Source organism: Panthera pardus, unplaced genomic scaffold, assembly GCF_024362965.1.
Source record: "Panthera pardus isolate Hobbes unplaced genomic scaffold, ASM2436296v1 HiC_scaffold_15, whole genome shotgun sequence".
Classification (NCBI taxonomy): Eukaryota; Metazoa; Chordata; class Mammalia; order Carnivora; family Felidae; genus Panthera; species Panthera pardus.
This window is the reverse complement of record NW_026526710.1, coordinates 75,284,422-75,306,402: the sequence shown is the minus strand read 5'-3', so window position 1 is coordinate 75,306,402 and position 21,981 is coordinate 75,284,422. Positions and strand designations below refer to the sequence as shown.

The 21,981-nt window shown below is 45.6% G+C and overlaps 1 protein-coding gene across 2 annotated transcripts in view; it reads left to right on the top strand.

Annotated features, from left to right (window-relative positions):
• BCL2 (BCL2 apoptosis regulator) overlaps positions 1-21,981 on the top strand; it is a 176,743-nt gene continuing 154,762 nt past the window's right edge. Inside the window, exons 1-2 of one of the 2 annotated variants that reach the window (XM_019463834.2) lie at positions 1-900; positions 1,118-1,981. In XM_019463834.2, the coding sequence (XP_019319379.2) occupies positions 1,400-1,981 (582 nt within the window). In that variant the 5' untranslated portion in view covers positions 1-900; positions 1,118-1,399. Of the gene's footprint in view, positions 1,982-21,981 lie in introns of both variants that reach the window. The other variant, XM_019463832.2, reaches the window with a different exon arrangement.

Genomic DNA, 21,981 nt, shown 5'->3' with positions numbered 1-21,981 from the left:
GGTTTCCCCGCCGAGCCGCCGCCGCCGCCGCCAGCGAAGGTGCCGGGCGCCGGGCCCTCCCCGCCGGCGCGGCCGTCATCGCCCAGAGCGGGTGCGCGGCGGGAGCGCGGAGGGGGCGGCCGCCGCCAGCGCCGCCGCCGCGCAGGAGCAGGAGGAGGAGAAAGGGTGCGCAGCCCGGAGGCGGGGTGCGCCGGTGGGGTGCAGCGGAAGAGGGGGTCCAGGGGGGAGAACTTCGTAGCAGTCATCCTTTTTAGGAAAAGAGGGAAAAAATAAAACCCTCCCCCACCGCCGCCTTCTCCCCACCCCGCCGCCGCACCACACACAGCGCGGGCTTCTCGCGCTCGGCACCGGCGGGCCGGGCGCGTCCTGCCTTCATTTATCAAGCAGCTTTTCGGAAAATGCATTTGCTGGTCGGAGTTTAATCCGAAGAGGATTCCTGCCCCCGTGCCCGGCTCGTCCACCGGCCCCCCGTCCCTGTCCGTCTCCCGTGGAGGCGTGAAGCGGTCCCGCGGATAGAGATCCATGTCTGTGCCCGCGCGTGTGTGTGCGTGTGTAAATTGCCGAGAGGGGGAAAATCACAGGACTTCTGCCAGTACCGGACTGAAAATTGTAATTCATCTGCCGCCGCCGCTGCCTTTTTTTTCTCGTGCTCTTGAGCTCTCCGGTCGGGATTCCTGCGGATTGACATTTCTGTGAAGGAGAAGTCTGGGAATCAAACTGGAAATTCTCCTCATTTGTACCCACCGCACCCCACCCCCGACTCCTGATTCATTTGGAAGTTTCAGAGCAGCTATAACTGGAGAGTTCTGGAGATCGATGGAATCTTTGCCTTATGCATTTGTTTTGTTTTCACAAAAAAGGAAACTTGACAGAGGATCATGCTGTCCTTAAAAAATACAAGTAAGTTCTTTGCACAGGAAATGGGTTTAATGTAACTTTCAATGGAAAACCTTTGAGATTTTAACTTTAAGTGCGTTCGAGTGAGTTGAATTTCCAGGCAGTTTAATACATTCTTTTCAGCCGTGTAACATGCCCGGCTTCCAGCCAGTGTTTAAAAGGAAAGCGCACCTGATTTTGACTTAGTTTTGTTTTGTTTTGTTTTGTTTTAACCTTTCAGCATCACAGAGGAAGTAGACTGATATTAACAAGAATTAATAATAATGTGCCTCATGCAATAAAGATCCGAAAGGAATTTAAGTAAAAATTTCCTGCATCTCATGCCAAGAGGGAAACACCAGAATCAAGTGTTCCGCGTGACTGAAGACACCCCCTCATCCAAGAATGCGAAGCACATCCAATAAAATAGCTGGATTATAACTATTCTTTCTTTCGGGGCCGTGGGGCGGGAGCAGGGGCGAGAGGTGCTGTTGGTCCCCGGCTGCTTTTCCTCGGGGGCAGGATGGCGCACGCTGGGAGAACAGGGTATGATAACCGGGAGATAGTCATGAAGTACATCCACTATAAGCTGTCGCAGAGGGGCTACGAGTGGGATGCCGGGGACGCGGGCGCCGCGCCCCCGGGGGCCGCCCCCGCGCCGGGCATCTTCTCCTCCCAGCCCGGGCGCACCCCTGCGCCCGCCAGGACCTCCCCGCCGCCGCCCCCGGTCGCCCCCGCCGCCGCCGCCGCCGCCGCCGCCGCCGCGGGCCCTGCGCTCAGCCCCGTGCCACCTGTGGTCCACCTGACCCTGCGCCAGGCCGGCGATGACTTCTCCCGTCGCTACCGCCGCGACTTCGCGGAGATGTCCAGCCAGCTGCACCTGACACCCTTTACCGCAAGGGGACGCTTTGCCACGGTGGTGGAGGAGCTCTTCAGGGATGGAGTGAACTGGGGGAGGATTGTGGCCTTCTTTGAGTTCGGTGGGGTCATGTGTGTGGAGAGCGTCAACCGAGAGATGTCGCCCCTGGTGGACAACATCGCCCTGTGGATGACTGAGTACCTGAACCGGCACCTGCACACCTGGATCCAAGACAACGGAGGCTGGGTAGGTGCATGTCCGCTTGAATGTGGGCTGGACGTTACCGATCTGAGGCTGAGAATCCATGGTTGAGTGTGGGTGGGCTTTTGGGCCAAGGGCAGGCAGGCTGATGGGCCAGTGAAATAAAGTCAGATTGCCCGCCCCTGCCCTGCCCGGTAAAGAGCTCTCTCCCTGCCAACCCTACACTTGATGATTCCTTCTGGCCAAAAGTGGTTTTTCCTCGCTTGCCATCCGTTGAGGTTTAAAGACCCAGCATTTGCTATCCGGTGGGAGCTCGGGGTAAATGGTATGCCTTCAGGGTTTCTCAAACCGGGGGCCCAAGTCTCCCCCCCCCCCCCCCCCCCCCACGGGAGACTACTCATGAACTAGACGTCAGGTTGGGTTGGCAGTCCGCATCCTGGCCAAGTTCCCCTGGGGGTTTGTGATTTGTACTAAAATTGGAGAACCACCCAATTAGAAGAACAGACCTCACCAGAGGACTAAGGGCATGCCTTTTCTGACTCACTTGGTAAAATCTGCCCAAAGAGGAAATCTGACGTAGCCCCCTTCCCTGGAAAACTTAGCTGTGTTTGTAAGGAGGTAAGCTGGCTTTCCAAAAGTCCGGGAACTTCATCCCGCGGCGTGTGTGCGGTCATTCCCAGTGGGCACGGCTGAGTGTCTTCAAGAACACTGGGCTAAGGAAACCTTACCTCATCGGTGACACGATTTGTCCTGGCCACATGCTTTGTGTTCTGTTTCCATAACCGGTGTACGATTTTAAAGTTTACTGTAATTGTAGTATCTTTTACTTTTCCCCGGCTAGAGTCCGCATCCTTTGGTGGTCTCCTCTCCTGAAAAAACTTGTGTCTACGATATCCATATAAAGTGTAGAAGGTTTGTGTGTGTGATTCTCCGGGGGAGGGGTCCAGATCCTAAGACTGAAGAATTGTCGTTGAGATCTACATCTTCTATCTAAAATTACGAATTTAGGAGAAAAGCAAAAGGAGTGATTCTTGTCTACAAATTGTTTCGGGCTTTTTGTTTTAACTTGAAGAACGATTTATGAGAAAGGATGCCACTCAGTGCTTCCTTGTATGTAGTCTCTAGGGAGAATTAGTGATATTATTTTATAGGACCTAACAGGAGCACGAAACCTAGAAATGACTGCAAGTGGATGCAGTTTCAAGGAGCACATTACATATTTTACTACAGTTTACAAGTGTGCTAACATTAAGGCCAAGAAAAAAGAGAAAAAGCCAAGAAAAGTCGATGGCTGGCATGAAAATCTGATCCTACTTGGTCAAAGTTGACCAGGTATTGGTGCCACTGTTGAGTGTTTAAAAGTAAAATATCCCCATTTAAATCTCTAAAATGTAAAATGCTCCTCATGAGTTGTTTTGTTGAGATCCCATGTTGTCAGATCTTTAGTAATTGTGGAAGAATTCACTAAAGGGCCAAAGAATATTTTCTTAAATGTTTGGTTGAGTAGGTGGTTTTATTTTTAACCACCGTCACCAAAAAGGTACAGAGTTCCAGACTCCAAAAGGATGGTTTTAAGACCAAAGTAAAACTGATTTGACAATTCTACTCTTCTGTATTTTTAAGAAAAAATATTTCAAAAATTTCTTTCTGGCTGAAAGGAACCCAAGGTGGCAACTGTCATCTATTAAGTAATTTAATAAACAGAGAGAAAACAGAGCCATAGACATATGTTTATGATAGAGATTAAGACATGACCTGGTCTTTGTTTTGTTGCATTGTAGTATATTAACATCTCATACAACTGAGTTTTCATTTTAAGTGAAGGCTCACTTTTAACTCCTTTCAAAATAGAGTTTTCCTGGGAGAGCCTATCTTTGTGGTCAACAGGTATCTGAGATTGATAAACGTAGAGACTATATTTTATGATGCCAAACCACAATGACATACCGTAGAAAGTGATAAAAAATACTTTGACAAAACCTCTTCTAGTACAAATAAATCATATAGAGGCACAAATAGCTGTTGATAAAATGCGTCGTCTTCAGGACAACATGTAGATGGATGGCTCTTTAGGAAAACAAGGGAATTTGGCAAAAAAAAGGGTATATGTCAGGCAATGTAATCATAAATGGACACTTTGGAATAAAAGTGCTAGCATTTGAGAGTTATAAATGATTTACGTATCCTTTCATATTAAAATACTCTGAATACCAATGGTCAAGTTTCAGAAGAGAGCTAGTACATTCTTCTGACCTTTGACAATGACTCGTGTGGTTTCTAGGCCTCAGTGGATCAGATCCTCTATTGCACATGTAATCATGGGGGCTTGAGATTTGAAGTCCCTTTTTCTCTTTGCTGCTCTTGACGCCAAATCAGTCTTCTGAGATTAAGGAAAACTGTGTGTGTTTCATGTTCCATAACTTGGAGAAAGCAGCGTCTTGGAATGATAGGCGTCTGAGAGATAGTCCCAGAAGCCTACAAATCAAATAAAGACTAAAGAAGAAATTGAGTTAGAGTGGAGTGTGGTTTTATTCCTAAGTCCGAATAAGGCACCGTGTGGCAGCAGGACAGAGGGAGCACAAGACAGTATCGGTTCTGGGAAATGTCTGAGGCTCTGCTACTCCGGGTGTGGTTCACAGACCGACAGCAGGAGCATCACCTGGGAGACCGTCAGACGTGCAGAATCTCCATTCTCACCCCACAGCTAATGAGTCTGAATTGGTGGGTTCACGTGAGATAGATAGAGGCTTTCGGGTGCACGTGAAAATGAGAGACGTTGACCATTACCTACCATTGGTTCCTGGGGACATCTTTTGGGAAAAATGAAAATCTGGGGTGGATCCTACAGCGTCCGATTCCAGTGGCCTCACAGGTTTCTAGTATTGCCTAGAATGCTGAGTATTTCCCAGATGTCCACTAGTGTGATCTGATCCTTGGAAGAAATAAGTTGGAACGAAAGAGAGGAGATAATTTACCGTAAGCTCAGTCTTCTCAAGAATGTTTTTCATGGTAGCTGTGCAGTTTGTATTGGCATTATTGGTCTCAATGAAGTGACATCGCTTTTCTATTCCAATCAAAGGCAGGCGATTTAGCTCTTTTGATATTATTTTAATAGCTCATTAGCTATTATTTCACCCCCTCGTATAACATAGTTTGAGTTCTACAGGTGCATTGAGTGGCCCTCAGATTGCTTCAAGGGGAGGGGGCTCTTACAGTCAAAGCGTTGAGATACAGGAAAGTTGATGGATGGTGAGTGAAACTGATATCTCCCTCCAGGCTGAGAAATGAGACAATATTTAGCTTCATGTCCCAGAAGAGAGTGAGGTGTGGTCTCCTAAAAGAAAGAGGGGGCTTCACAGGAGATTAGCTTCATTCTGTTGATGAGATGGTGGTGGTGTGACTTTTTCTTTTTTCTTTTTTTTTGTCTTTTGGTCTATGTGGTTTAGGACGACAGGAACTTACTTCTCCACATCCAGTAGAGGTTAGCTTCCTTTTTATTAGTTGGTCAGCAGACAGTTTCTGCCTTCTGTGTGCAGTCCAAATCTACCAAAACATTTGATTAATTGGAAAGCAATACCATGCTCATGCCAGTGTGCAAAATACGTGAAAAAGCATCATTTATCTAGCGGCTGAGTATCAGCTGCTTATGGCCAAGTTGGCAGCAGAATGATAGGGATTAAAAATAGTCTGAAGATGATCCAGCCTTAAATAATATTTTTAATGATGAACTTTCCTTGGGAAAGTGTGTTTCTGCCTGCGAAGAATCACATGCTTCCCGGCAATAATTTACTTTGTAGAAAAAACTACATTATCGCCCCTCGAGTTTGCAAGTCACGTGCTGTTGAGTGATTATGTTTCGGGACCTTTGTAAAATTTTATGGTTCACTTAGTTCCCTTTTCTGTTTTAGGGCTTTTGTTGCTATTTAATGTCTGTTAAAAAAACGTGGCTTTCTTTTGTGAATCTTGTTACTTTTCGCTGTGCTTTCTAGTGAGAACTGATTGATCTTTTAGCAATCCTTGATGGAGCTGATACATTTCAGATTGCTTAAATGTCATTGAGCCACACAGCACATCAGGTAACAGAAAGCCACAATTTTTTTTTTTTTTTAAAGCAAACTCTTAAAGTCTTGCCTTACCTCTACTTCCAGTCCTAGTCAGCTTTTTGGAGGAAGGATAAAGTCACTCGTAAGGCAGGTGTGTGGGTGCTGTGTGTATTAACTAGCAGTCGCTCCCAATCAGTTCACCCCACACCCATTGCTGAGGTCACTCATCAGGTTTTAGCAATAGCTGATCAAGGCAGTATCTTAGCACAAGTGCATTTGTGCTGGAAAAACAACACTGTCTTTGTAGTGTACAAGTAGAAAGGTTTTCCCCCCAGAGATATATTGTATTTGAAGTTCAAAGGTTCCGTTAAACCTTTTTAAGGTAATCTAATATCACCTTATTCAGGTATAGCCATAACCTCGAAAGCTGGTCACCCTTTCCCCCAGCTACATACAGGAGACCACTCAGTGAATTTACTTCACTCCGAAGCTTTCCTTTCATTCTCCTTGGTTTGATTCAAACAATATTAGCGTTTGACATATAAACAGGATTAACACTGAAAATCATCCAAGGACTAAGACAATTGTTGGACAGACATGATTGCAAGGCTTTATGTGCCTGGCCCTGGGTTGGGTTGAGGACACAGGAAAGAGAGCTTTACCTCTGCCCTGGATGACCTCACAGGCTCGTGTTGCAGGTGTCTAAGTAAACTCATAGATACTCGCAGCCTTATAAACATGATCCCGGATTCTAGGACTTAGAAAAAGGAAAAAACAAACCAACATATATTATTCTGCATACACTTCAGTCATTGTCTAAAAAAGTTACTTCTAACCATATGGCTGTTCATGTGTACATTAGGATTTAAATAGGAGGAGAAATGTAGATAATTTAAAAAATACAACACAAACACTTAAGAATACTGAAAGGCGGGGGGTTCCCTTGTTAAATGTTTACCCATTAAGCACTCTTAGTACACATTAAGAAGACTTAATAAACACCTGTCTTCAGTTTTTAAAGTATTTCCTTAATTCTTTGTATGTAAAAGACAATCAAGTCTTTGATTAGGATGATTAGAATAATTTAACTTGAAGAACTGTCTTTTTCTTAAATCATCCTTGTATGCAGAAAAATACAGGTTGATTTTGAACAGAACAGGGGCTCTTCCTTGGGGAGAGATTTTTTTTTTAATAGGATTTATTGTTAAGTTAGCTAACATACCGTGTATACAGTGTGCTCTTGGCTTTGGGAGTAGATTCCCATGATTCATCACTTACGTACAACACTCAGTGCTCATCCCAACAAGTGCCCTCCTCAGTACCCATCCCCCATTTCCCCTGTCCCCCACCCTGCCATCAACCCTCAGTTTGTTCTCTGTATTTAAGAGTCTCTTATGGTTTGCCTCCCTCTCTGTTTGAAACTATTTTTTCCCCTTCTCTTCCCCCATGGTCTTCTGTTAACTTGGGGAGAGATTTTTTTTTTTTTTTAAAAGCTTTTGTTTTCTTTTGTTTTAGGTTATGGTACTGTTTCATTTACTGAGTGGCATCTCTTCCAAAACTGTTTATAGAAATTTCTAGTCCACGGTAGCATTTGTGTTCCTGAAGGGCAGGCGTCGTACTGTCTACCTGCTGGCACTCGCGGTCCTCCTTCTTTACAGGAGACGGTCAAACTTTGGAAATTACGACAAAGCCTTTTTTCATTTTAGAAAGTATTTCTGTAGGCTACAGCTTGGTCTGATATACGCTCAACTCTATGGTGCTGACATTTCTCTGCTTTTTACTTTAACCCAGCTGTCCTTCAGTGAGAATGATGATTGAATGATTGTTTCTATCTCTCCAAAACCATTTGGGCTTTCTCATGGGGACCCTACCCCCACCTGCCCATCATTCCACCACCAGGAGGCCCGGGTGTAGCTCTCTCTTCCCTCCCTACACAGTCGGCGTCGAATTCACCTGAAGAAAAGAGCATCATGCCTCAAGTACCAGCAAGAGGGAGCGGAAAAGGGCCCTTCAGGGCTAGAAAATCACCTCCCCTCCAGTCTTGCTGTAGCAGGACGAGGTAGAATTCTGTCAGCAGATCCGATGCTTTCCCTCCAGAGATCATGAATTCCAACCACGTGCGGGGGGAAAAGATAGCATCTGCTGGCGGAACTCTTACTTGCTCTGATCTCTGCAGTGTGAGATTAGAAGGCTTATCCTCCAGCCATAGATAAGTTTTGACTAACGAAAACAGCTCAAGTAATGTATTCGAGACTTCTTCCCCAACCACCTTCTCGAACCTGTTAGAAAGGGAATCTCCCTGCCATGCTGGGGTGACCCTTTGTAGCAACGTACGAAGCGCCGCTTGGGTGATTTTCTTGGGCGATTGACCGGATTCGCTGAGCCATTTCTCTGCGGAATGTGGACCTCTCTTACACATGACACATCGAACATGCACTTCGCTGGGAAACCGTTGGGAAAATTTGTGTTCTCGTTCTGTTCCCTGTTTTGCCTTCCGAATTTCAGGGATAAAGCCATATTCCATTTTTAGTTAATAATCAGCTCATTGGCTCTCTGGGGCTTTGGCATAATGAGTCAGAAGCTTATGACTGACCCCACTCTCCTCTTTACTCTGCCTCCTGAAAACAACCCGAGGACCCACTGTGTCAAGTGAAGCTTTAATATTTCAAAGGAGATTTTCCATTGAGACTAATACAGCTTTCTTGTGACACTTCCAATTACTATCTCTCTGTTTTTAACTGTCTCTTCTTAAGCTGTGGAAACATCGAGAGCCTGCGACTTTTAATGCTCAGAGGACCAAACAAGGGATCAGTGTCATAGGCCGTTTCTTTTTGACTTTTCCCATCACCTCGTAGCTGAGAATGAAGATTTCTCTGCCTGTACGACACCACGAAGGTTGTATCTGTGGAGTCACTCTAGAATTGAATTGCGGCCAAATGTTCCATTCAGGTGCATTCGAATTTTCCAGGCGAATGTGGGACAAATACTTAGTACTCTTAATTCACTGCCTAGTTGCTCTATATATTACCTTCTTACGATTAGAATAGGAATAAAATTAACTGCAAATTATAGCCTCAGCTTTGGAGATTGATTTTTTATCCTTTAAGGAAAGAAGAAAGGTCAGTCCATAAATGATGCCAGTTGGCACTTCTGAGTCTAAAGTTTCAGGACTCCCTCCTAGTCATTTCCGTTGTGAATTCCTGCCAGTATCTCTTTCTCTCCCTCCCTCCCTCCCTCCCTCCCTCTCTCTTTCTTTCGTTTTAGGACTGAAAACTTTTGGAGGTGGCTTTGAGTTTTTTTCATAACAAAATTATAAGGAAAGTGAGGCAGGGCCACTTACTAAATATTAAAGTGACAGTGCGAGAAGAAAATGGCGTGAGGAAGTCTTCTCAAGGAAAATGAGCAATTGTTTACAAAGCTGAACTCACAAAGGGCAGAGAGAGAAATGGAAAGCGTTATGAAGATCTCGTGATTTTGTGTATCAGGCACCTTAATACTCGCCTCCTAGGTGCGAGGTTCTATGCCAGGTGTTTTAGCTGAGTAAAAAAATGTGTCAGATCAACTTTGTCTTCAAGGAACTTACCAACCAGTAGTGGGACTAAAGAGATGTAAATTGCTATGATCTTTGCCACTGTTTAGTGGGCAGAGAGCTCTGGTCCAGCTGGAAGGGGAAATGGAAGACGTTCATGAAGGAGGTAGTAGGTAGGAGATCTGGAGAGAGGGCATGTTAGATAACTGGACTCGAGACGTCAAAGCAGACAGGAATGCGTGAGGCGTAATTGGGGAATAGTGGGAATAGTAAAGAATCTGGCTTGGTTGGGGCGTAGAGATCGTTCATGCGATATGACTGGGCCCCAAGCTGAGAGGGTTGTATTTAACTTGGTAGAAAGTTATATCGAAACGGTTATGGAAAGGATATCGAAACGGTTCTGAGGCAAGGCGGGATGTGTGGGCTTGTGGGAGATTGCTGGACATTGGGAGACCAGATAGGAGGTTTGAACCATGGTGGCAGAGTGGGGAATGGAAAAGATGGGGGGCAGATATGGGGGAAAGGCCTGACAACAGATTGGAGAAGCCAAGGACTCTGGTCTGAAACCCAGCTGGTTCAAAAAATGATATTGTCCTCAAGAGAGAGAGGACAGTCGCTGTTTGGTGGGATAAAGGGGATGAAGTTAATTTTGGACATTTTGAGTTTCCAACATGGGCGTCCAACCCACGTGGAAATGCCCAACAGCAGTTGGCCTTAACGATCTGGAGCTCAAGAAAGAATCTGGGGCAAGAATACAATATGCCTTTCCCCCCACACCATGTAGATTTCCCATTTCCTTCCTTCATTTCCAAAAGTGGTCCTAACTGCCCATGCTGAATGCATACCGCTTTTCTCCAGAAGTCCTCCATAGACCTCTGTGGATTGGATGAAGGTGGTTAACTTGGGAGTTCTGCTGTTCAAAGCTTGGCTTCCCACTCCCAGTTTGCCTCCTGAAAAAGCAATTCAACTGGAGTCAAATTCGTGTTGTTCCAGTATCTTAATAATGACCACCATTTGTGGAGGTCTTCTAAAATCAAAGTGTTCTCCTCCACTTCCTCACTTAATGAAATATTTCTCTTATTATATTTATCCTCTACCCAGCAGAGTAGGTACCAGGCACACACAGTAATTGTGTATCGAATGAATGAATGAATGAATGAATGAATGAATAAAAGATTATGTGAGAGGGACTTTGATCATCTAACTCATCCTAACCAACTAATGTTCTCCTACTCCCCTTGCTGTAGAGTGTGTGTGTGTGTGTGTGTGTGTGTGTTCCAAATGTCCCATTTCACAGACCTGTTAATACCTAATAGAAATGAAAAAAGAAAAACACCCATTAAGTGTTTTGATTTCATCCATGCCTCATCATGGAATTGAAAAAGGATGTCATTCATACCTGAAGAGAGGTTTAGATTTTGCTTTATATTAGATGTTCAACTTTCATAAAAGTCCCTAATGCTCATTCTAGACACTAGGCCATTGGTTGTCCCATTGTGTCTGTTTGTACAAAGAATGCACACAGTCTCTATAGATGTGCTTAGCTGCTCTCCGTCCCATGGCTCAAATCTCAAGCCCAGTGGAAGTCTTGATGCCTGATGATTCATGACCTTATCATTAAAGAAATCAGGGCTTGTCCAGGGTTCTCACAGTGGGAACAAGGTGGTTTTTCCCTTCCGATTAGTGGTGTAGCTCAAATATAAAAGAATTACAGCTTAAAAGTCATCGGGGTAAATGGTCCCCTAGTTCTCCCGCAAACACAAGCAGCCGATCGAGGGTGGAAGTCAGTAGGGTTCAGTGATCCCAGAGGTGGGACCACCTAAGATTTTATTTCTCCGGACGCTGACCTGTGAGGAGACCACCGGGGGGGGGGGGGGGTGGTGTCCTGGAGAGAACCGCCCGGAGCTTTGGGCTGAATCCTCGGTACTGCCTGAAGCAAGAATCACAGCCCGTCTGTGGTCTTAAGAACTGGTGGAATTTGTATTTTAAGACGCCTCATCCCTTGGCATGAAGCAAACTCAAAATGTTATTGCCCATCATTTGTCATCTGTTTGAGAACGATCGTGTGATTTGTTTACTTGTAATGAAGCTTGACCATACTTCTCCAGGGGCTTTTTAAAAAGAGGGATGTGTCAGCTTGCAGATTTGTCCCCATGAATGAAACCACAAGCAAATTCTCTTCTCTCTCCCACCCTCCCTCTCATTTCTTCAGTGACCATCTGTGCGTTATGTTGCCATTGCCAGACCCTCTTCAAGTGGCTTATCTGTGAGTGAATTCAGAAACTTCAAATTATAAAGGACACCCAGATAATTGGCCTGTTCTCCAAAGTATCCGTCCCCTGTGTTGCTGCCAGATTCCTTCTTAATGAATACATCCAGTGACAGTGGGATTCTCGAGCCGGTCCGTATCCGTGAGAAAATGAGCTTCCCTGCTTTGTAACAGCTTGTGGCTCCAGGGGGAAAAAAAAATGGCAGCCATTGCACAAAGTTTCCTTTGAATGTAGTTTTCTTTCCCATAAATGATACTTTGAGAATACACTTAAGGGGTTATTAGTTTTCTATTTCATGCTTGGCCTGTGTGTGAGAATAACACAAGCTGTCGCTGCAAATCAGTAGCTAAACACGCTTTGTCTGGTTAATGTGAGCATTTAATATTTGGCTCAATTAAAAATTAACTGATGAAAGCGCATGTCAAATGGAAATTGAAAATACCTTTGTAAGGAATATTGAAAGGGCATGACCAATGGGGAAATTCGTGGTTTTAAAATGTGGAGACTCAACGGGCGCCTGGGTGGCTCAGTCGGTTAAGCATCTGACTTCAGCTCAGGTTGTGATCTCGCGGTTCGTGGGGTCGAGCCCCGCGTCGGGCTCTGTGCTGACCGCTCAGGGCCTGGAGCCTGCTTCGGATTCTGTGTCTCCCTCTCTCTCTGTCCCTTCCCCTTTTTGTTCTCTCTCTCTTTTCTCTCAGAAACGGGTAGATGAACATTGTTTTGAAAAAATGTGGAGACTTTGGGGAAATTTAATATGAGTTGAGACGCTAGACTCTTCCTTCAGGCCTCTCTACCTGTTGGGCTCGGCCTGATACTGAAGGATGTACTCCGTTTTGTTATGAAGGACCCAGCTGCGCCTCTGTGTTTTCTAGGGAATAACTGTGCCGTTTTGTTTTGTTTTGTGCTGGATCATATGATGAAAGCAGACAGAATAGGAGATCGGTTATTCATTAGTCCCACGCATTTTTGTTTTTTTTTTAATTGAGCACATGCTGTAGGCTAGGCCCTGGGGATGTGGGAGGTGGGCACCAGATAGACCCGGCTCACAGTCTGCGGGGTGGAGATCATTACACAGCAACTGCAGTGGAGCCTGGGTAGAGCGAGGAGAGAAGAAAGGCAACCACAGGAGGGGCATGTACTGGAGTCAGGGGAGTCTTCCCAGGAAAGGGGGCTGAAGCCTGAAGGATGAGTGAGACATAACCTAGAGACATGGGCAGGAGGAGCCACGTGTGGCCAGCAGACAGAAGGTGTAGAACAAAGGCCAGAGGCCTGAGAGCTGGTCAGCTGCGGGAACCGAGGAGTCCAGCCTGGCTGGAGAAAGGAGAGCAAGTGGACAGATCAGAAAGGTGACACGGGAGATGTGCCACCGTGGAGGGGTTTATTCTAGAAAGAGCCTGCCGTTAATGAGACTGGGGAGAGATTAGGGACAGGGAGGAGGCTAGCTCAGTAATTGGGCAAGAGACCGTGTGCCTGACCTAGAGGAGCAGTAGTGGCGACAGCAAGAAATTGAGAACGCTGAGCAATGGTCAGGACTTGAATGGAGAGATTTTTGGGAGGATGTAGTGATGGACTGAGTGCTTCAGAACCTGGCTCATTTCTTCTTCAGGGACAGTGCTCTTTTTCCATAATCATTTCGAAAAGAGTACGGTCCTTTTTATAGTCATCATATATATATATATATATATATATACACACACACACACATATAAATATATGTATACATGTATACATAAAAATACATCTATATATGGTCTATAAAAAGGATCATACATATATATGTATTTTTTTTTCTTATTTCCCATTCTTTTAAATTAACACTGCCTGGTTGAAAATGTCATTTTGTTAGAATTCACGCGGTAATCATTAACAACCAACAGGCGTGTGCTTGAGGAAGGAATTCAGTCACACAAGGCAGTTCTCATAGAAATTTCCTCCACGTGAAAACATCGCAACAGTGGGACCTCACCCGGACAGAGGATGTTTGAAAGTTTCAAAGGAGCTCCGTGTCTGGTGGCTCACGTGGTCTTTTTGACAACCCCAGGCATGGCAGATACCATACTCCCTCTTCTCTTCTGCCTGGCTCTTCCCACACCCTGTTTGTCCCGTGTTTATTCCCGTGCAAAGAGAGAACTGCCGGGCAGAGCTGCTCGACAGCCAGCAAGCGCAGGGGAACTGGTATTTATCCCCAGACTCGGAGCCCAGCGAAGCTTCCTCGACCCCGGGCTGCTTCTCAGGGTCCGTTTTCGCACCGACACCAGACTCCTCCACAGAAACGTAACCAAGTATATCCAGTTTTGGTAAATTGTATCCTCTACTGCTTTTCATCTCAAAAACCATCAGGATAACTCACATGTGGTCTTTTAGGGTATTTTCTCTCCTTCGATTTAGCTTTTGAAGGGTGTTTCATGTTGATGGCGGGGAGGGGGGGGGTGGGCATCGAACCTCTTGCCATGTGATGCCCGCACGTTTGCTCAAGACCCCACGGCTGTGCTTGTGAGCTGGGCGGGCTTGAGCGTGTAACTCCTCTAGGGAGACGGTAGCATGAGGGACGGGAGAGTTCTCTAAACTCCGCGAGGGTTCTGGAAGGCAGCAGGGCAGGTGGGATTGTAGGTGCTCATTTTGACTGGCGTCTCAGTAGCAATCCACGTTTTTATTTACTTTTAAAAGTTTCTCTTCGGGTAAGCAACAGAAACTTGAGGACCCGGGTGCTTCTTGAATTTAAAAAATGGTGGAGGCTTCATCCGTAGGATTCCCATAGTGTCTAAAGGGCATGTGGCTGTGTTCGTTCAACCTCATTTATTCAACACCCATGTCGAAGAGCACGGAGGCTGTCACAGAAAGCGTGGCAGTCCAGAACCGTCTGTTATACCTCTCATGGACCCAATATGGTGGGGAAGTTAGAATAGTAAATCAGCAAATGATTAACAATATAAGGACTACAATGTAACATAAATGGGACAAAATGATACAGCGGTGTCTATGGGGCTTACTGACTCTTGCATGCTCTTCTGAGGGTTGTCTAGTCATATTGCACATTACACAGAGGAGAGCAAATGGCTTTTGTTTTTAAAGCTTAACAGCTGAAAACATAATGCCCTACCTTAAAATTAATGTGTATATTAGTATAATACAGCCTGTATGTCAGTTTAAGACGGGTTACCATACACAATATAGAACTAAAGATGACTTCCATTTTTGGCTAAAATGTTTAGACCATTTTTCCCCCTTACCCCTTCTGATCTTTTCATTTTCCCCATTCCTTTTTAGTATCACCTTGGCCAATGACCCCAGTCACTGAAAGTCAGGAGGAAGCATGGAATTTAGTGAACCCCAACATGTGCCAGACTTACTGCTTCTATGAATAGGAGATGATCTAACCCTCACAACCTCTTCTCAGGGTAGGAAGTAGAATTACAGATTGAGGAATCAAAGGTTCTGTTTAATCAAGGAATTTTGCCTCTTAAGAGACAAAACCAGATTCTTTTTTAGGCACTCCAAGTGGTAATGGATGTCCTCTAAAACTTAAAGAATTTTTTTTAAATGTAAAACAGAGCCCTATTAAAAAGTAACAATTTGATGCATGTGACTTTTTCATTTCTTTTGTGTTTCCTTGGGAAGCCAATTAGTCATCTTTATTTTAGTAACTAGGAGGTGAAATCTTCCATAAAGGGGACTTTTAAAACTTCTTTCATAGCTGGAAAAAAAAAGAGAGAGAGAGAGAGAGAGAGAAACATTTTGTTTCTGTCTCTCTTCTCTTTGGCTCCAACAGTCTGTGTAAATAGCCTTTGAAAAACAAGTAGTAATCGCTGTTTCCTAGGAAGACCAGACACCTGATTCAGAAGCCGTCCCAGGGGTCTGCATGTGTTTGTTGGAATGACAGATCCATAGTGCTTTCCTGGTTCCAGAGAAATGACCTCACTGTCCAATTGTAACCTGCCTGATGCCGTAATCAAAAGGTGGGGAAAGTCTGCGGTTTTACCTCCAGTGTGATCCTCAGCCCTTCGCTGTCTTATTTTAGGCATGACCTTAGTGTTTTTTTCCAGAGTCCAGAGGTGAAATGACATGTTACTCAAGCTTACAAGACGATGATGTATCTTTTTTTATGTATATATTTAGCTGTAAATTTTATTCTACTCATAAACAAACCCACTTTCAGCAACCACGGTGTATCAGGGGAGAGTTATTTCCATCCCTTGGTTTAATTTGGATACATTTGACCTAGAACAGCACAGTGTTTCCACAATAACATTTGAACAGGATGCCGCTGTGCTGGTTTGCAGGGCTCAGGGAGTGTCAGCACGGGCCAGGAAACTACTTTCTTAAAAGAAACTTAAACACTAAGTTCTGACAAGATAGGAAACTCTTACTAGTCTCCTTAGTAAACCTATCTCTCTTTTTTTTCTTGCCTTTTCATTAATTTACATATCTCTTGGTGTTATTAAACAGTAAGATTGAATATTTAACGTAAGTTCATGTGCCGAATAAGTAAGTCTGATTCAGAAGGAAAAAAAAAAAACTGTCTTAAGGGGTTTGTTTACGAAAGCATATGTAAATAAAAAACTAGGGGCGCCTGGGTGCCTCAGTCGGTTGAGCGTCTGGCTTCGGCTCAGGTCATGATCTCACGGTTTGTGAGTTTGAGCCCCGCGTCGGGCTCTGTGCTGACAGCTCAGAGCCTGGAGCCTGTTTCAGATTCTGTGTCTCCCCCTCTCTCTGCCCCTCCCCTGCTCATTCTCTGTCGCGTTCTCTCAAGAATAAATAAAAATTAAAAAACTAAATTAAACATTTTTCCCAGGCACAACATGTTACAATTTTTAGAGTAGAATTTCTTGGTATTTCATAAGGAAGCACAGAAAGGAAGGGAAATTATCATTCAGGCAGAGGGACAATAGTAACCTGTCATTAATTGAGACAGAGTTCAAAACCAGGCTTCCGAAACCCTGGGGTCTGTGTCAGTAGAACTGAACAAGCCACGGGCTCTTTCCTCTGTCTTCTGTGGACTAGACTGCTTTAAAAATGTGGGTCCAGGGGCCCCTTGGTGGCTCAGTCGGTTAGATGTTGGACTTCAGCTCAGGTCACGATCTCGTGGTTTGTGAGTTCGAGCCCCGTGTCGGATTCTGTGCTGACAGCTCAGAGCCTGGAGCCTGCTTCCGATTCTGTGCCTCCCTCTCTCTCTGTCCCTTCCCCACTCACTCTGTGTGTGTCTCTCTCAAAAATACATAAATATTAAAAAAAATGTTTTAAGTAAGAAATAAAAATGTGCTTCCAACAGAATCTAAAATGTTTAATTTATAAGCTACAACCCAACACTATAATATTTAAAAGCCTGCTTAATGTATCTTTACAAATCCTTAAAATCCCAATAACTTGAGATAATTAGATTCTTTGTTCTTTAATGGCTTTCTATGTGACCTCCTAGCGGTAGGGCCTGATCTCAGGACAAGGGAGGAGTAAATTTGGATTCCGTGCCCAGGACGGGCTCCCTAGTTTCCGGGGTGAAGAGAAGAAAACTCTGCCCTTTCTCTGCCTCCGTTTTCTACCCGGGATTATTTGTGATGTCTACGTGGAAATGTAGAGCATTCGTTTGTCCCCAGGATCGTGATTGGTGAATGAAAGGCCTTTATGACTGCAAAGTCCATTAACACCCTGTTTAGCAATTAGGATGATTCTAAACACAACTAAGAACTAGGAAGGAATTTCAGCCCCTGCTATGCAGAAGGGTAACACAAGGTTACACGCCAAAGGTCACACCCATTATTCATAAGAGCTTGGCCATCATTCTTAACAGATTTGTGTGTGTGTGTGTGTGTGTGTGTGTGTGTGTGTGTGTGTGTAGAAAAAGAGAGAGACAAATGTACATAACCTAAAGGGTACCATTGTAACCATTCCTTTAAGCGTAGTTAGTGGCATCCAGTACATTCACAGGGTGGTACAACCCTCCCCACAGTCTATCTCCAGAACCATCTATCTCCCAAACTGAAACTCTGTATCCATTAAGCACAAAGCCCCCGTTCCCTCCCCGCACTCCCTCACCGCAGCCCCTGCTAACTACTAGCCTGCTGTCTCTAGAATGTGACTACTCTAGGTACCATGTACGAGGGAATCATGCTGTATTTGTCCTTCTGCCCCTGGCACCTCTCGCTTAACGTCATGTTTTCAAGGTCCATCCGTGCTGGAGCGGGTGTCACAATCTCATTCCTAATTTTTAAGGCTAAATAATTTCCCGCTCCCATTTTCCTTTAAATACACGTCCTCACAAGATGGGTTCTCATTTTGTTTCCAGCCAATAGAAATGGCACCTGCGGCCGGTTAGTACTGAGTGGTCATCAGAGCCTGCAAGTTATTAGAGCAGTTATTCCAAGAGTCTGACGGTCAGGGAGAAGATAACCGTGCTGTGAAACCCGGCTCAGGAACCACAGACACAGCCTCGGTGCGGGGCAGGCGGTCGTGAAGATCTCAGCAGCCCTTGAAGTTATCTCTGGGCTGTGGCACAGGCTGACTTATTCCTAATGATGCTGCTGGGTCATCAAGACAGGGTCCCTTTCCATAGGGAGAGGCGAAGAGTTCAGGGGAAGCGGGTGGTCCCTATCTGAAATGACTCCATTCCAAATGGTTAAAATTTTTGAAAAGTGTAGGCTTCAGTCAGCTGAAAAATCCACCTCTGTGAAATGACTTATTCCAGAACATGGCGAAAGAGAGGGGGCACGGCAGGGGCGGTGTGACAAAGATTACACAGGCTGAGCGCCCTCAAAGGGCATGTGCTTCTCTGCGTGTCCCTTGTCTCCCACCTCGCTTTTTAGAGCGGAGAATCGAGAGGAGCTTGACCTAAGTCGATACGGGGATTGGTAGTTCTGGGGGAGTTTCTGCCGTCCGGCTGTGTCTAAATGATCCTCGCTCTGCCTGAGTGACATTGTCCGCATATTAAGCGTCGCTGGCCACCCCGCTGCGAGACACGGAGGGGCTCGTGAGCGGAGCCTTCTCGCAACGCCTGAACCCTGAGCATCTGCCTGGTGACTTCAGTTTGGAGGCTCTGGCCCGTGACATGTGGTCATCTGTTCATTCACCATTCTCAGTGCCTTCGAGGTTTCTCCATGCCGTCTCTGACCTCGTGGAGGGCAGTCTCCCCTGGGGCATCTGACGCGCGAACAGAAAGATCTCTTCCCCTTGCGTTTTTCCTGAGAGAGTCAGGGAGGGCTTCCCAGAGGAGGTGCCATTTGGCCTGAATCTGGAAGGATAATTGAGAGCCTACCTTGTGGGGAATGGGAAAGGGCACTGCGTGCAAATAAACAGAGTGATGAGAAGGGTCTAACGAGCTCGGGGATGGTACAGAAGTGAGCATGACCAGAATAGACGGGTTGTGGGGGTAGAAGGCAAGGAGAGGAGGCTGGAGGTATAGCTGAGGCCGATTCACTAGGGCCTGAGTGTCCCCTGCACCCCGCGAGCAGTTTAGACTTCATCTTTCATGCAGTGGAGAGCCAGTGAAGGTTTCTAGCAGGATCATGAGTTGTGATGGTGGTGGAGGGGGAAGGAGGGAGGCCAGGTGGGAAGATGGGGCAGGTGTCCATCTTGCGATGGGGCTGAGCGCCTGCCCCTTCTTCCCCCTGGGATAGGACAACCGTGAAAGACATTTCAAAGGTAGCATCTGAGAATATGGATACAATTTGACCACCACGGAATACTCCGGGCTTAGCGCAGGGAAAGCACATAGTAGGTGCCCAGTAAACATTGGCCGAACTCAACGAATGGACAGCTGGCCGTGTGATGTCGCAGGCAGCGCTGGCCGCGTTAGGGGGACAGCCCAGCCATATCACGATGAAGCGCCCGTTTGTGGGGTGTCTACTCCGTGCCAGATACTTTCTAAATCCTATCTGCACGAATGCGTTTCTTTCTTAGGACAGTCCAGAGAGGTCGGTGCAGTTTTATCCCTGGAGATGAGGACACAGGGGCTTGGAGAGGCGACTAACTCGGCCACTTCTGGGGTTGAGCTGGGATTTGAACTCAGGCAGCCGCAGAGCACTCTGTGCCCTTAATCACAGCACTGTGGCCTCTCCTCTTCTGGAGTTTCCTGGAAGCTGCTTGTGTCAAGGCCCCAGGAGTGATGAGTGGGCAAACGTAAGCAGCGGCAGGATGTAGAGAAGCCTGTTTAGGAAACCATTTATCTCACGTAGACATACCATCTGAGATGACCTTAGTAGAAATAACAATGCAATAATAACAGCACCACAGTCTTCCCTGGCATAAGAAACCAGCTTTGTAATGAAAATGGAATTTCTCTGGGAAATAGTCCTAGAAAGAGATAGGCGGCTGAGAAAAAATAACAAAATGTAAACGCGTATCAAATTGCTTGCTGTGCGATTCCCCCTGGCACGTTCGCCCTCTCTGTTGTGTCCTTTACTTCGCTCACTTGCTGCCTGAAGATCTGTGGCCCCCTGCCCCTCGCGCCTGTCCCACCCCCCGCCCCGTGCCCCACCCCTCCCCTCCCTCCCCGACCCAAAGGAAGAGAAAGGAGACCGTGCACCCAAAGGCAGTCGCTCCCCACCTTGAGTTTACCCTCAACGTGCCTGGTGGAAAGGGGAAGGGGTCCTCTAGGGTAAACTCTGCTTTGGGGATGCAAGTCTGTGGCTTTCTGGAATGAAGGGTGGTGAGTTTGGTTTCCCAGGGGGCCCACGGGCAGGAATCTGAGCTCAAGGGCGCTCAGGTGTGCGCGCCGTCATGGATCGTTACAACCCCAACTGAAGCTGAGTTTTTCGTGCCGTAGGTCAGAGTCCCATAAAATAAACTCTTGTCATAACAAAGGATGCAGCGGCCAGATTACATCTCAGAGTTCCTTCACTCGTTTACCCCCCGAGGACACTGACTTTCATGGCAGTGTGGGGAAGGGATTCTATTTTAATGCTGATCCTAATGGGGGTCTGTCTCCCTTTACCACCCTTGTAAATGGTGATCAACAGTGATGGCCACAGCAGCGTGGAGAAAGAGCGTGGCCTGGAAGCCCAGCCAAGCTCTCTTGACTCCAGTTTTACGCAGATTTGCGGAACAGAATGCAAATGATTTCACAGTAATATGGGACCCAGGGGTAAGTGCTCCTCTGTTTTCAGCTGTCTCCCTGAGCTTCTGGCAGCAGCCACTGTGGACGAATGGACAGGTCTGCAATGACGCAGGTAAAAAGGTGGCTGGGAAGGAACGGCCCCCACCGTCAGCAGAGACCTCGCCTGGGATTCCACCAGGAGCGGTCTCTTTCCCTTGAGCGTCCTGCAAGCCAGGACTTCTGGGTTTCAAGAACAGGAGAAGATCAACACAGACTAATGCTTTTGGGAGTCCTTTATTCCTCCTTTTATCCCAAAGATGTTCCGTGGTCACAGTAGACATCTAGACGCTTCTGTATCTCACAGATATTGACTGGGCGTTTACTTGCTACGAGGCAGTGTGTTAGGCATCGAAAAAAGACTCGTGTGCAACCGTGAAAGCGTGAAACCGTAAGGTTGTGTCTAAAATCTCCTTCGCTGTCCAGTGTGGCAGCCACTGGGCGTGTGACATGTGGCTAGTGTGATGGAGCGTTAAAATACACACCAGATGGAAACCAATTCGACAGCAAATTTCATTAAAAAAATAATAATAATATAAATAAATAAATAAATAAATAAATAAATAAAATACACACCAGATGGAAACCAATTCGACAGTAAATTTCATTAAAAAAATAATAATAATATAAATAAATAAATAAATAAATAAATAAAATACACACCAGATGGAAACCAATTCGACAGTAAATTTCATTAAAAAAATAATAATAATATAAATAAATAAATAAATAAATAAATAAAATACACACCAGATGGAAACCAATTCGACAGTAAATTTCATTTAAAAAAATAATAATAACATAAAAATAAATAAATAAAATAAAATACACACCAGATTTTAAAGACGTAAAAAGATGAGCACAAAAAGACTTTATTAGTCATTTTCATGTTAATTGCATGTTGAAATAATATTTTGGATACATTGGTTTCAATAAAAATACATTAAATGTGACCACTAGAAAATTTAAAATTACATATGTGGCTCATATTATATTTCTATCGGACAGCACTGGTCCAGACTGCTAACCATTTATTACACAGTGTGGTCACCTTTTGACTCCCATCTTTGGTTACTATTACACAGGAGGGTAAAGGGAGCTTTCTGTTTTGCACAGATGGG